General features: G+C 38.1%; 3 protein-coding genes across 3 annotated transcripts; 2 read left to right on the forward strand and 1 right to left on the reverse strand.

Moving 5' to 3' along the window:
• Positions 1-546: 546 nt before the first annotated feature.
• MONOS_16872 (uncharacterized protein) lies at positions 547-878 on the reverse strand (the record flags this gene model as incomplete). The annotated part of the gene is made up of 3 exons (XM_067869742.1): positions 547-564; positions 617-803; positions 853-878. 3 exons carry the CDS (start codon positions 876-878, stop codon positions 547-549), a joined length of 231 nt encoding a protein of 76 aa, XP_067736160.1.
• An 828-nt stretch (positions 879-1,706) lies between these two features.
• Positions 1,707-7,040, forward strand: MONOS_11645 (uncharacterized protein). Its single transcript, XM_067864195.1, has 2 exons — positions 1,707-1,777; positions 1,873-7,040. The coding sequence occupies exons 1-2, from the start codon at positions 1,721-1,723 to the stop codon at positions 6,913-6,915; spliced, it is 5,100 nt and encodes a 1,699-aa protein (XP_067736161.1). The 5' UTR covers positions 1,707-1,720; the 3' UTR covers positions 6,916-7,040.
• A 222-nt stretch (positions 7,041-7,262) lies between these two features.
• On the forward strand, positions 7,263-10,983 carry MONOS_11644 (uncharacterized protein; the record flags this gene model as incomplete). Its single annotated transcript, XM_067864194.1, has 1 exon — positions 7,263-10,983. One exon carries the CDS (start codon positions 7,263-7,265, stop codon positions 10,494-10,496), a length of 3,234 nt encoding a protein of 1,077 aa, XP_067736162.1. The 3' UTR covers positions 10,497-10,983.
• Between the last annotated feature and the right edge of the window lie 2,726 nt (positions 10,984-13,709).

Genomic DNA, 13,709 nt, shown 5'->3' on the forward strand with positions numbered 1-13,709 from the left:
GAAGTGGCTCAGGCAGCTGCTGGGTTGGCTTCACAGCCCAAAGAAACATAGAAAGCTTGTATGTGCCGAAAAACGCACCGATAGCGACGGCGCAGAGGAAGAGCACAAACAGCAGCCAGAAGAGCACAAATTGCCAGGGGCGGGTGAGGTGGAGGTAGTTTGTGAGGAAGCCGACGATGAAGAAATAGAGAACAGTGAAGTGGAAAGACGCAGCCACTGCATTGCCTGAAGGCGTGAAGAAAGGCTGCTTAAGCACGGTGAACACGGAAAGAAGCGAAAACAGGACAATTCCGGAAATGTAACGGACGATGGGGATGTGGTGGATGATGGTGGAAAACAGAAAGAGAAGGAAAATGACTGCCGAAGTCATGGCTTGAAATAATCCAGATGAAACAGTAAATGAATTGCAGAAGCGAAAATTTCGATGAAACAAAAAGATTCTCATAATAAATGCATATATGAAGTGAAGAATAAGAAACACAGTTGCTAAAATAACCATTGCAGAATCGGGCTTGTTGGCGCAATCAATAGTTGAAATAAGAGGATTTATGGACTGCCTTGTGGCTAAACACAAGAAATGCCCTAAAAATACGTTTATAAATGGTATGTAAAATACTCCTGTCACAAGTGTGTTTAGAATCCTGATTCCTTTCATTAGAAACGAAGGGATTAAGGAACCTAATTTGGGGAATATTGTAAACACTGCAAAGATCACAATAACAGCTGTTATAAATACAACGCATATAAATGTAATTACATATAAAAAGATTTTATTTCTCCAAGTTATTGAGAAGTCCAAGTATCTGAACACAAAAATTATCACTAAAATTATCTCAATAATATCATTCAGACCCAAAAAAATCAAGGACTGTCTGCATTACTTGATCTGAAATGGGCCAATTATCCCATCTCACAGTAAATCCGACAAGTTGAATCAGCGACAGTATCAATAAACAAAAATACATGAATTGATTAAGTTTTTCTCCCTAAGAAAAGAAAATAAAAATAATAAAATCCAAATATATTAAAACTCATACATATTTAAAAAGTTCTATGGCAGAAAAAAGCCTACATAATAAAACAATTTAATTTGCATTCATTATGAAAAAATATTAAAAAAAGTTTGTTCTAACTGTTCCTCGAAAGTGTTGAAGTGTATTACAGAAAATGACATATTAAATGAAGTTCCAATGCTATCCAAAATATCGTCATCGTTTCTCTTTTCATTCCTTTTGGACATGCACGAAAAGAAGAAACAATTATGAAAATGATAAACTTATGGGCATTCGAAATAAAAACACAAAATGAAATGAGCAAAGCTTGTACGAAATAAATCAAAAATGAAAAACGAGTTTGTAATTATTGTCCGTTGAATCAACAAGATGAAAATGGCTTTCAGCCAGATATCGAAACAAAAAATTTTGGAAATTAATAAAAAAATTTTTCATCAAATCGAACTTTTTAAAATAAATAATTGGTTTTAATAAGTGAAGTTGTTCAAAGGTTTTTGAAAAAAAGTTTTCCAGAAATTTTCATTGTTTTTATAATAAAGAAAAATTTGGTAGATGAAAAAAATTTTTCTTATATTTTCACGAAAAGAAATTTCTTTTTTGTGTATCACACAAATTCGTATTAATATGATTGAAATATTCATTTTTTTTCAAAGTTCTTTTGTTCAAATTATTAAAGTTTGAATTTGTGCCATTATATATGGATTTAAATGCAAAGTAAAGTCTCTCTTGCGAGCATACAAATACTTACACAAAAGATAATAGACGTATGTCATATGCAATATTGAATTAACGATAAAGACAATAAATTGTTCATATTTTTTTTTGTATATTGTGTTTTTGTGATTTTCAAATTCATTAGCCATTTCTTCTTCACTGGAATCTTAAAAATCCTCAAGATAAAGAAGAAAATGCTGAATCAGCAAAAGCAATGCAAGAGCAGTTAGATTCATTCGCTATAACATTCGAAGATTTTCGAGATGCTCTTCTTGCTTTAAATTACACAAATGAAGAGACTGTTCGGCTTGATGATCAATTTGCATTTGGAGACGAAGAAATTAAGCAAGCAACAATAAATAGATTGTTCCCACAAAGAAATCAAGAAACTTTAAATGAACAATCAAAAGCAAATGAAGAAAAACAAAACGTGTCTGCTTCTGAACCTGAAAATGTTGAAAAAGATTCATCTACAATAGAAAATGCTGAAAAAAATTCATGCATCGAACAGAAAGAAGAAAATTCTTCCGATTTAGAGGCGCCAACACGTTTAGCTGATGATCAAATGAATAATGAAAAAGAATCTGAACCTGAACAGAATAATAGCGAAGAACATTCGGAACAACCTACGCAAAATAATGATGAAGTGCAAGCATTTGCTGCAATTCAAGCAAATGCTAACACAGAATCACCTGAAAGCGACCAAAAAGGTGATGAAAAGAGGGAAAGAATGGGATTAAGGGCTTTTCTGGAAAAAACTGCAACAAAAATTGTGGAAAGTTTGAAAGAAGATGATGATTCTGAAAAGAAAGAAGAGGAAAAAGGAGAACACAAAGCTTCAGACAATGAAGAAAAAACAGATTCTCCAAAAGAAACAGAAGAGAAAAAGGAAGGGGTAGAAAATGATAATGAAAAAGAGAAAGAGAAAGAGAAAGAAGAAAGCAAAGAAGAAGAAGAAGAAGAAGATAAAAGTGAAGAAAAAGAAAAAGAAGAAGAAGAAGAAGAAGAAGAAGAAGAAGAAGAAGAAGAAAAAGAAGAAGAAGAAGAAGAAGAAGAAGAAGGAAAAGAAGGAAAAGAAGGAAAAGAAGGAAAAGAAGGAAAAGAAGAAGAAGAAGAAGAAGAAGAAGAAGAAAAAGAAGAAGAAGAAGAAGAAGAAGAAGAAGGAAAAGAAGGAAAAGAAGGAAAAGAAGGAAAAGAAGGAAAAGAAGGAAAAGAAGGAAAGAAGAATGAGAAGTCAAGTGAAGAAGATGCGAATGAAAAAGGATTAGAAGAGAAGAAGAACGAAGAAGAGGATGAGAAAGAGAAAGAGAAAGAGAAAGAGAAAGAGAAAGAGAAAGAAACGAAAAAAGAAGAGGAAGAGCTAACAACTGAAGAAGCTGATGAAAAACAGAAATTGAGAGAGAACGAATCGACAGAAGAAAAGGAACAAAACAGCGAAAAGGAAAGCGAAGGAACAGAGAAAGAAGAAGAAAAGGAAGAAAAGGAAGAAAAAGAGAAAGAAGACCAAGAAGAACAGGCAGAAAAGAGTGAAAATGAGAAAGACGAGGATGAAAAACACGAAGAAAATGCAGAAAAAACCGAAGAAAAAGAAACAGATGAAAAGGAAGCTGACGAAAAGAATGTGAAAGAAGGAGAAAAGAAAGAAGGAGAAGAAAAGGAAGAGGAAGAGATAAAAGAAAATGAGAAAGAAGAGAAAGAAGAAAAAGAACCAGAGTCCAAAGAAGAGATTGAAGAAAACAAAAAGGAAGAAGAAGAAGAAGAGAAAACTGAAGAGAAGAAGGAGAAGAAGGAAGAAGTGAAGGTTGAAGAAGAGGGAAAAGAAGAAGAAGAAGAAGAAGAGGAGGAGGAGGAAGAAGAAGAAGACGAAGAAGAAGAGGAAGAAGACGAAGAAGAAGAAGAAGAGGAAAAGAAAGCGCATGAAGAATGGCTTCAGCAGCGTGTGACGGAAACAATTAGAAATATGACGCCTTTGACACGACTGAGGTTGCACTGGTATCAATTCTATAATGAAGAGAAGGAGAAGGAGAAGGAGAAGGCGAAAGAAGAAGAGGAGAAAGAGAAGAAGAGGAAGGAAGAAAACGGAAAGGGAAAGGGAAAAGGAAAAGGCAAAGGCAAAAAGGGAGGGAAAGGGCGAAACATGAAGAAGTCAAAGGATGAAAGCTCGCCAATGCCAGCTTCATCTGCTTCGGAAGAAAGCTGTTTGGATGAAGAGAAAGAATGCACTTCTAACAGCTGTTCTGCAGAAGCGCAACAAACAGAGCAAGAATCTGTGGTGCCAATGCCATTGCAGCCAGCTGCAGCAGAAGAAGGAAAAGAAGGAGAAAGAGAGGGAGAAAGAGAAAGAGAAGCAAAAGAAGCAGAAGGAGAAGAGAGTCAAACTCCTTCTCAAACACCTTCATTACAGTCATCATCTGCTTCAGCTTCTGCCTCTGCCTCTTCTTCTTCTTCTTCTTCTTCTTCTTCCTCCTCCTCCACTCAATCTGCGTCTTCTGGAATGGCTAGAAAGTCTTCCTCATTCTCTCTTGTGACTCCAAGAATGCAACAGCAATCTTCCTTCTCTTCTTCTTCTTCTTCTTCTTCTTCTTCTTCTTCTTCTTCTGATGCTCTTTCACCTCATTCGCCAACCACATCAACACCTTCTTCATTCTCCTCCAAGGCACCTTCGCCTTCTCCTTATTCTTCAGCATCAGCATCAGCATCTTCCTCTTCCTCTTCCTCTTCTTCCTCTGACTCCAACTGCGTTCAATCATCTTCCCAGCCCGCCATTACCCCTGGATGCGATGTGCTTGTGGATGCACTGCCTGTGTTGCAGTGGTTCTCCCTCTCAATCGTTGCTCCAAAGTTTGTGCCAAAAAAACTGAAGTTTCCACACCCGCCGCTGACACACGGGATTCAAGTTGCGCTGAACATTTTGTATTCGAACAGGAGGACGACGGAAGAGAGGGAGAAATACGAGCAGCAGATGGCGAAGATCAAAGAAGAGAGAGAGAAAGTGGAGTTTGGGCTGGAGGAGAAGGAGCGGCTGCAGAAGGAGCGGAGGCGGAGAAGGAAAGAGCGATATGAGCAGATGAAGAACGACGCTGAATGCGAAGACGAGATGGAAGAAGGTAAAGACGGAGATGAGGTGATGATTGAGAGGTTGCTGATTCGGAAGATGAAGCAGCTGCAGAAGGAGGCAAACGAAGAGGCGAAGCGCAATTTCGAGCTGGAGAAGAAGAGAGAAGAGGAAGAGAAGAAGAAGAAGAGGCTGGAGAAGCAGGATGAGAAGAAGAGGAACGAGTTTCTGAAGAAGAAAGGAAGAGACGGGAATGCAAAGCCCGCATCGATCAGGTCGATTGGGCAGAAGGCGATCGACGAGGCGATGAAGAAGTTCAAAGAGCAGCAGGAGCAGAAAAGAAGGGAGAAAGAAGAGGAAGAGCTGCACAAAATATCAGTGGCGAAGAAGATGTATGGCGGGAAGCCATTGGAGATATCGTCGTTCATTGCTTCGGATCCGAGCATCACACCAGAAGAGGTGGAAAGAAGGAGAAAGGAGAAGTTGAAGGAGAAAGGGAAAGCTAAGAAAGGAGAAGGGAATGCAAGCGAAAGTGGGGCAAGCGACAAAGCAAATGAAGAAGCAGGGCAGAAAGCCTCATCGTCTGACAGCTGCAGCGAAGGCATCCAACAAACGACTGAAAAGCCTCAAAAAGACGAAGACAAGCCAAAAGGAGAAGAGAGTTCAGAGGAAGAAAGCGACTCACAGGCAGAAAGCGAGCAGGATGAGCTGGACATACTCATTCAGCAGCAGACGATGCTGGCGGCGGACGAAGCAAACAGCGACGAGATTGAGCAGCAGATCCCGTCAACAACTCAAACACAGCAGGACAGCCACGAAGCCAAGCAGACAGACGCCGAAAGAGGAGAAAACGACGAGATGGCAGCAAATGACAGAGAGAAATGCGAAGGGAATAATGAAGAAGGAGCAGGACAGCTGAGCCAGAGCCAGAGCCAGAGCCAGAACCAACAAGGGAACCTGTCTCAGACGCGTGCATCGCAAGGGCAAGCAGCAGCAGCTGGGCAGAAGGCGAGCCCGTCGACGTCTGTGATGTTCCTTCCCACGTCAGACGAGGAGCTGCCGCCGTTCTTCACCCGCCCGTTCAAGATGGAGGAGAAGTCGTATTCGAGAATCAGGAAGGAGAAAGAGGAGAAAAGGAAGGAGCTGGAGCAGAAATGGAGCAAGAAGGCACGCAAAGAGGAGAAAGAGAAGGAGAACAAAGGAGCTGCAGAAGCGCCAGAGGCCAAGAACTCCGCAGACATCCAGATGCACATCAAGCGGATGAGGGAAGCGTATCTGATGCGGCACCAGGGGCTGATGAAGCAGAAGCATCCAGCACCGACTGCTTTGTCACAGGCAGCTCTTTCCAATTCTTTGTCTTCTTCACTCGATGGCACGTCTGGCTCAACAAGCTCAGAAGGAGAGAGGAGGTCGCTGAGCGACACGAGGAAGACGCGGAGCTTTGGGAAAGGAGGCAGACGGGGTGCTGAACAGGAAGGGATGAGAGACGAGGAGAAGATGAAAGAGAGGCCTGTGATTATTGATCTGTCGATTGAAGTGGCGAAGGATGTGTTTGAGAAGATCACCCTCAGAGAAGGAGACCAGGCGTGGCGCATTGCGAGGGAACAGGCAGTGAAGCATTCGCTGACGCTGGAAAAGAGAAAAGTGCTTCAAGACAACCTGCAGAAGTTCATATCGAAATATGAGGAGGACAAACGGGAGAGGCAAAGAGAAGAAGAGGAAAGGGAGTGGCAAAGGAAATTGGAGCAGGACAGAATTATTGAGTTGCAGAATCAAGAAGAGGAGAGAAAGAGGAAAGAGGAGGAAGCGAGAATGATGGAGGAGCAGAAAAAGAAAGAAGAAGAAGAGAAAGCATTGAAAGAAGAAGAAGAAGAGGAAGAGGAAGAGGAGGAGGAGGAGGAGGAGGAAGAAGAAGAAGAAGAGGAGGAGGAGGAGGAAGATGAGGAAGAGGAAGAAGAAGAGGACGAGGTTGATGATGAAGAGGAGGAGGAAGAGGAGGAGGAAGAGGAGGAAGAAGAGGAAGAAGAAGAGGAAGAGGAAGAGGAAGAGGAAGAAGAGGAAGAGGAAGAAGAAGAGGAAGAAGAAGAGGAGGAAGAAGTGAAACCAAAAAAGAAAAAGCCAATTAAAAAATAAATTCGCGGAATGATTGTTTTGTTTTTTTAAGAGAATTTTCCTTATATTTACCTCACCATTTCTAACACTTCGTGTGGTTTTCACAGATTCATGACTCATCAAAAGATTATTGCTTTTTTAAATAAGGCTTTTGATCAAAATTTATTTAAATCAAAATAAAATTCCAGAACATATTAAAGTAAAATCAGAGCAAGACAAAACAAGACTCATTTTTGTTTTAACGTATGAGTTGAGTTTTCGTAAATTTTTTTTTTCTTTGCAACATATTTTGAATTTGTTATTTATTTGATTTTAACGAAGATTGACGAAAGAAAACTCGATAAACACATCATAATCACAAGGAAAAAATGTCTTTTTATAGCAAGAATAGAGCAATAGATTTATCAAAGGAAGCACAACTTCAAATTTCTTTGATGAGATATAAAGAAGCAACCTCACTTCCATTTCATCCAACTGTTTCCAGAGAAAGCGAATTGATTTTTGCTTCTCAAGAAAGAAGCCAAATTCCCGTTATAAATCGACTTTATGATGAAGCCTTTTTTACACCCCGCTCGTTTGAGCAGTTGAGAAAAGAAATGGCTCTTGAGAAATCAAAAGAGTGTACGTTTTCTCCTGAGATTGATCAAATAAGCTCAGCCGTGGTTGAAAGTGGTCACTTTTTTGAGAGACAAGCAGCAGCCCTTCGTGCAAAAGCGCTGATGCTGGAAAATCATGATGAAAGAGAAATGATGGATAATGAATGCACTTTTGAACCAGACTTAACATTATCAAAGAACAGCTACCTTTTTAGTGGTTCATCGAATGATTGGATCGATGACTCATCAGGAAACGCAATGGACTTGCGCCAAAATTCCTCAAATTTACCAAAGCCGCATCGCCGTTTTTTGAGTAAGGAAGAGCAATTGCTTTCATCTACCAGACTTTCTTATTGTGACCAAATGGAAAAAGAGATGCAAAGAAAGAAAGGCAGAGATACTGTTGATCCGAATCTGACATTTTGCCCTCAAGTTGATCCTATATCATCACTGCTAGTTAGACCTCATACTGATGAAGAGCTGTACAGAGGCGAGGATATTCAAAAAGAAAGAGAAAAAGCAATAGCAGAGGCAAGGGAGAAAGAGAAACGTGAATGTACGTTTGCACCAGCAATTCTGAAAAGAAAAAGAAATCCCAGCTTTGTCAACCAGCGCGAAGGACAGCTGTCGAAATGGCAAATTGAGCAGAATAAACATGTTTCAACAAAGCCATCTTTTGAATACAACTCTGAAGAGTCTCCTTTTTCTGCTTCAGCTTCTGGTCAATTAAAGCAAGAAAAGAGCTCTATGAAGAGAAAGTCTGGAGATGAACTTGGATCTCCATTTAGCAAATTACGCTCAATGCCTTTGAATCCTCTGGACACTGAAACGATGATGGAGAGAATCAGAGAACAACAAAGAGAAAAGCAAAAGATTATTGAGGAAGAAAAGAAGAGGAGAGCAATTGAAGAGATGAAGGAATGCACATTTCAACCGAACGTCGGCAAGGAATCGTCATCAAACAGAAGTCGAATCTCAGCTGAAGGAGCAGGCGAATCAGTGAAATCAACATCACAAAAGGGAATGAAGCACTATTTCGAATTGAAGGCATTTGCACAAAAACAACAGGAGGATGATGAGGCGCGGGCCAAAAAGGCGTTCCTGCTTGACAAAGGCAGAGAAACAGACATTTGGAATGGAAAGGGAAGAGCAAGCGATTTGACTCATAACGCTGCAATATCAGCTAATGAGCCACAAGAGAAAAAGAAAACTGGGTATGCTGCTCTTGGAGAGCACAGAAAAAAGCTGTTTATGCAAAATGCAAAAAAAGCATTACCAACAGATGACCGCTTCTCATCTGCCACATCTTCAATAACATCTGTATCAAATGCTTCATCCACATCATCATCATCTTCTTCCTCGTCTTCCTCTTCTTCAGTCCGTTCATCATCTTCATCTTCCACATCTGCATTATCGCATGCAACTCCCAAACTTGGCTCGACTCAATCTCGCTGCAGCAGCAAAGCAAGAAAAGAGCAGCTTATGTCTGAGTTGAAGGCAGCAGAAATGAAAGGAAAACAGAAAAGAGAGGCTTATTCAAAAAGAGAAGAAGAAGCAAAGAAAAGAAAGCTGTTTCATCCACAGCTCAATATTAGGAAAAGTGCTGCTGCAATCGATGCATTGGCGAATTTTTTGTTAGAGGAGGAAAAAGAAAAAGATCAAAAGAGAATAAAAGAAAGAATAAAAGAAAAAGAAAAAGAAAACACATTGAATGCAAATGAAAAAGTCAGAAATGAGGAAGAAATTGGCATTTCTCGTGAAGTTGAAGAGGAAAAGCAACAACAAACTGAAAAATGCGAATTTGAAAGAAATGAAGAATCTATTCAGCAAATAGAAAATAAGCAAACAAACAATTCACGCAAAGAGATAAAAGCGAATAAGGGATCTTTTTCTAAAGATAATACACGAAATATTTCATCTCTGCTTGAAGACAATGACTCTGATGATATGCCACAACTGTTTACTCCACAAAAACAAAAAGGTCCTCTTCAAAAAAGCCAATATATTTCAAAAAGCACGCAAACTCCAAGTTTTTCAATTGAAAATTTATCTCATTCAAAAATTTCTTCTTTTAGTCAGTTATCTTCTCCAGACAAAGGAACAACGCCTCTTCTATTTTCCTCCTCCTCTTCCTCCTCCTCCTCCTCCTCCTCTTCTTCTTCTTCTTCTTCTTCTAACTCATCAACTTCTGAGGCTACTAAGCCTTCTTCATTAGTTGCTGTGCCTCCTTCTTTACCAAAAGAAGAAAGAGCATTGCCTCCTCCTCTTTCTCCTCCATCCGTCACGCCTTCACCATTTTCACATCGACGCACTTATGAAAGCATCAATTTATCGCACACAATTCATCAGAGCAATACATCAACACATTGTAATATATCCATGTTTGACGCACCAGAAGATGCTTCCGCACTCTCCGATTTGCAGTTGTCAATGATCAACAAGTCTGTGGCATCAGCTCAATCGAAGCCTTTTAATCCAACTGACACTCCACTTGCACCTCATCCTTCAAGTTTTGTATCTTCAAGTTCTCCTTCTGATCCTTCTTCACCAATTTCTGTGCAGGCTTCACAGATGGTTTGCACGAACCATTCTATTTCACCACAAAAATTATCTGTTATTGCAAATTCACCTTTCTTTAAAAGACAAAGAGAAGAGGCAAAGAGAAAAATTGAAGAGAAACAAATTCTCGACGCATCTCAAGTGCTTTTGATTCGTAAAAGAGAACAAAACAAAAAAGAAGAAGAAGAAATCGCAAAAAAAGGTAAAGAAAAGCAAAAGGATGATAGCCAAATGTACCAAGAAATTCATAACGATGCAAAAAAGGCAATCTTGAATCGTGGTCTGCTTGCTACTCCGCTACGCCTGTCAACAACTGATGAAATCAGAAGTACTTTTCCTATGAATCCGATGAGTTTTTCTCCATCTTCAGTTTTGGGTTCGACAACAGTTGAAACATTATTTTGTGTTTCTCCTTCTCAAACTGTATTAATGGATTTTGAAAGTTGATCGAATCAGAAGTATTTTTATTTTTTTTTAATTTTTTATTTTTATAAATTTTTTTATTATTTTGAAATTTTCTCAAATAATCAAATTTGTTCAAGTGGGACAAAATTTTAAGCAATTACGAAAAAAAACCGGGATTTGTTCCAAACATTTTCTGCATCGAATACTTGCAATTCTAACACTCTCATGCATAGCAATAAAGGAAATTTTTAAAATTGAGAAAAATTTTTGAAAAGATTGTTTGGAACAAAGTTCATGAAACAATAAATTTTTGTCCCAAGTTTCAAGAAAAAAGTAATTCGAATTTTTTAGTTTTATTAGCTTATTTGTCATTTGTTTCGAAGCTAAAAATTACACAAATTTTCATTATTAATTATTAATAAGTGTTTGAAAACTTTTAATTTTTATTGATAAGCATATGGGTAATTCTTTTTGAAAAGTCGCAAATCTTAAATTTGAGCAAAATATGAAATTTAGATTTATTTGAAAATTATTGTTAACATTCAACAAACTTCTCTTATATGCAATCTATTTCTGGATAATGCTATTTCACACATTCAAAAGAAGATTCGTGAGTGAAAGCAGATATTTGGGCAAAATTTGAAAATAATTTTTTATTTGAAAATTAAACGTTGGCGACTTTTCAAAAAGAATTACCCATATTACAAAAAATTATTCAAAAAGAGAATTTTTTTACATTCCAAAAAAAGAAAACTTGCATTAAAAGTTTAATATTGCAAGCGAAATAAGAACTATTGTGTTAAAAATAGTCATTTTGCAAACAAATTGATAATTTTTCCAAACGAAGTGCAGTCTAAACCGGATATAATCACATCGGTTTTTGCACAACTTTTTGTGACTATATCCGATTGTGATTATACACGATAAAGCTTTTCATTGAAAAAATATCAATTTATTTTATAAATAATTAATTATGAGTCGTTTTTTTTATTTTTGGTAATTCTGCACAAATACACTTTTTTCACTTGAACAATTTTGATCATAAATACATATAATTTTAACTTATTTGAGTACATTTTTGAAAAATCGAAAAATTGAAAATTTCGATCAAAAAATAGATTTTTCATTGAAAAAATCACCCATAGTAATAAAAAATGTGATTATATCTATTCAGCCCCGTGATTATATGCGATGGAAAATGAATGAAAAATAGGCCAAAAATGTCAGTGCATGGAAAAATGTGACTATAACAGATGTTGATTATATTCAATGTGATAATATCCGGTTTAGACAGTTATAATTTTTGAGTTCGAATTAACAATTGTCTGAAACTCAACGAAATTTTGTTATCTTTCTCACGAAATTCTGTGAAAATCGTTTTTTCACTTTTGAATCGGAGATATTCTTGTGTTGTCATTATTTTCTTGTGCGAAAGAAAAATTATAGAAATTTTTTATTTTTTTAAAAAAATTTTTATAAATGTCAAATTTTTTTAAATTGAAAGAGAAAACATTTATTTCACTTCCTTCTCTTGTATTTTTGAGAGCATAGATAATTGGGAAGATTTGACAATGTTAATAAGTTTGGAATAATATTCTTTTCTTCGTGTTGCTTCTTTTCCATTTCTTTTCTTCTTTGAGATCTTGTGCGGATAATGAATTCAATCTTAGCCTCGCTGATAACTGTCTGTGAAGCATTGTTTTCTTCGTTGTCCTCTGGTTCCTTTACTTTATCTGGGTATGCAAATACTGTTTGTTGTTTTTGATCTCCGTTTTTTCATATTTCCTTTGTTGGTGTTTGCTCTTCTGATTTTGAACTGGAATTTGTTTCAGAATCGGATTCCGCCTCAGAATCTGAATCGGACTCTGACTCAGATCCACTTTCTTCAGGTTGGAGAATAGTTGAATTGCATCTTGCTATCACGTGGGCCAGCTTGCTTGACACATCTGTTTGGACGAAATGCTTTGTGATTGAATTGCTTCTTGGAGAGAGTCTGGCAAACTTAGCAATTTGGGCTAAGGGAATTCCCGCCATCGTTTGCACAGTGATAAACGCATGCTTCAATGAGTAAGGCCCGAAACACTTCGGAATCCCAGCATCCTGTAGCATTTCAGCCACATAATTACGAATCCTTCTTGCAGAGAGGGAAAGATGGGTTGTTTCATCAATAAATAGTGAAGTTGCATTTGGATGAGACTTCTTGATTCTGTTCCATAGTTCCTACACTGAAGCTGCTAGACACACAAGCGGATGTTCTTTTATAAACGGGATGATAATATCTGTCCGTTCTGTTGATGTTTTTAATTGTGAATCTGGCTATGTTGAATCACCTTTAATATTTGAATTCTGAAGGTTTATCCTTTCCAGCTCCATGAAGCGACAAGCAGAGAACAACACACATGTGCAAATGGACTTTTTTTGTCAATTCGTGAAAGTCAAGATTCCTGTTTTCTCCAAATGAGTTATTTTCTGCAGCAGGAGTTGTGGGTTCCAGATGTCTGGTTTGTCTTTTTTCTTCCTATTTTCTGATCTCCGTAATGTTTTTAATAGTCTTTGCATGAGTGCAGATTCTCCAAGGCATCTATTGTACAGTAATTCTGAGATTAGCGATAATGCGGCACATGTTTGTTTGAGCGTCGAAGTCTTTGTCCCTTTGTCTTTCAGGCTAATGAAAATGGAAGTGCATTTTTCAACCCACTCACTCCATGCTTCCGGTGGTTCTCCGTTCCTATTATCTTCCCATATTTCACTGAAACGCGCATAACTATATGAATATCCTTTCCGTGTGTTTTCTGCAACGCTTTTTTTGCATTCATCGATTACCCTTTCGGAATATCCCTTTGAAACAAGCATTCTCCGAAACCATTCTTCTCCTTGCGATTCTAAGGATTGATAAGAACTATTCTCATTCTGCCTGGCGGTAGACTTGCTTCCATCCGTTTCATCCATCTTCCTTCCTTCAAAACCTGGTTCTGTTCTTTCCATCTCCATTCGCAGTGTCTCGACATTCTTATCAGTGGTTCCCATCTCTGCCCTCTCCAATCTGGAATCAGAAGAACATGTGCATTTTCCTCTATTGATTTCACAACCGTTGGGACTATTAGTGGAATCGGCGGATGGGCTAAAATAACGCCTCTTTTCCATGATTGCTGGAGTCCATCTTCGTTGAGTGTGCTTCCTGGACCGCACAATCGGTCCGCTTTCGTATTCTCCTTTGTTGCGAACGCATCCATTGTTATTTTGAGATTGAGGTTT

Source organism: Monocercomonoides exilis, assembly GCF_001643675.1.
Source record: "Monocercomonoides exilis strain PA203 chromosome Unknown scaffold1-2713096, whole genome shotgun sequence".
Classification (NCBI taxonomy): Eukaryota; Preaxostyla; order Oxymonadida; family Polymastigidae; genus Monocercomonoides; species Monocercomonoides exilis.

What these genes read in the sequence shown, in the direction of transcription:
- MONOS_11645 (XM_067864195.1), top strand. Translation starts at nt 1,721, where the DNA reads ATGCAAAGTAAAGTCTCTCTTGCGAGCATACAAATACTTACACAAAAG. An exon ending in TTACACAAAAGATAATAGAC is followed by an intron (nt 1,778 to 1,872) that starts GTATGTCATATG and finishes CAAATTCATTAG; the next exon opens with CCATTTCTTCTTCACTGGAA.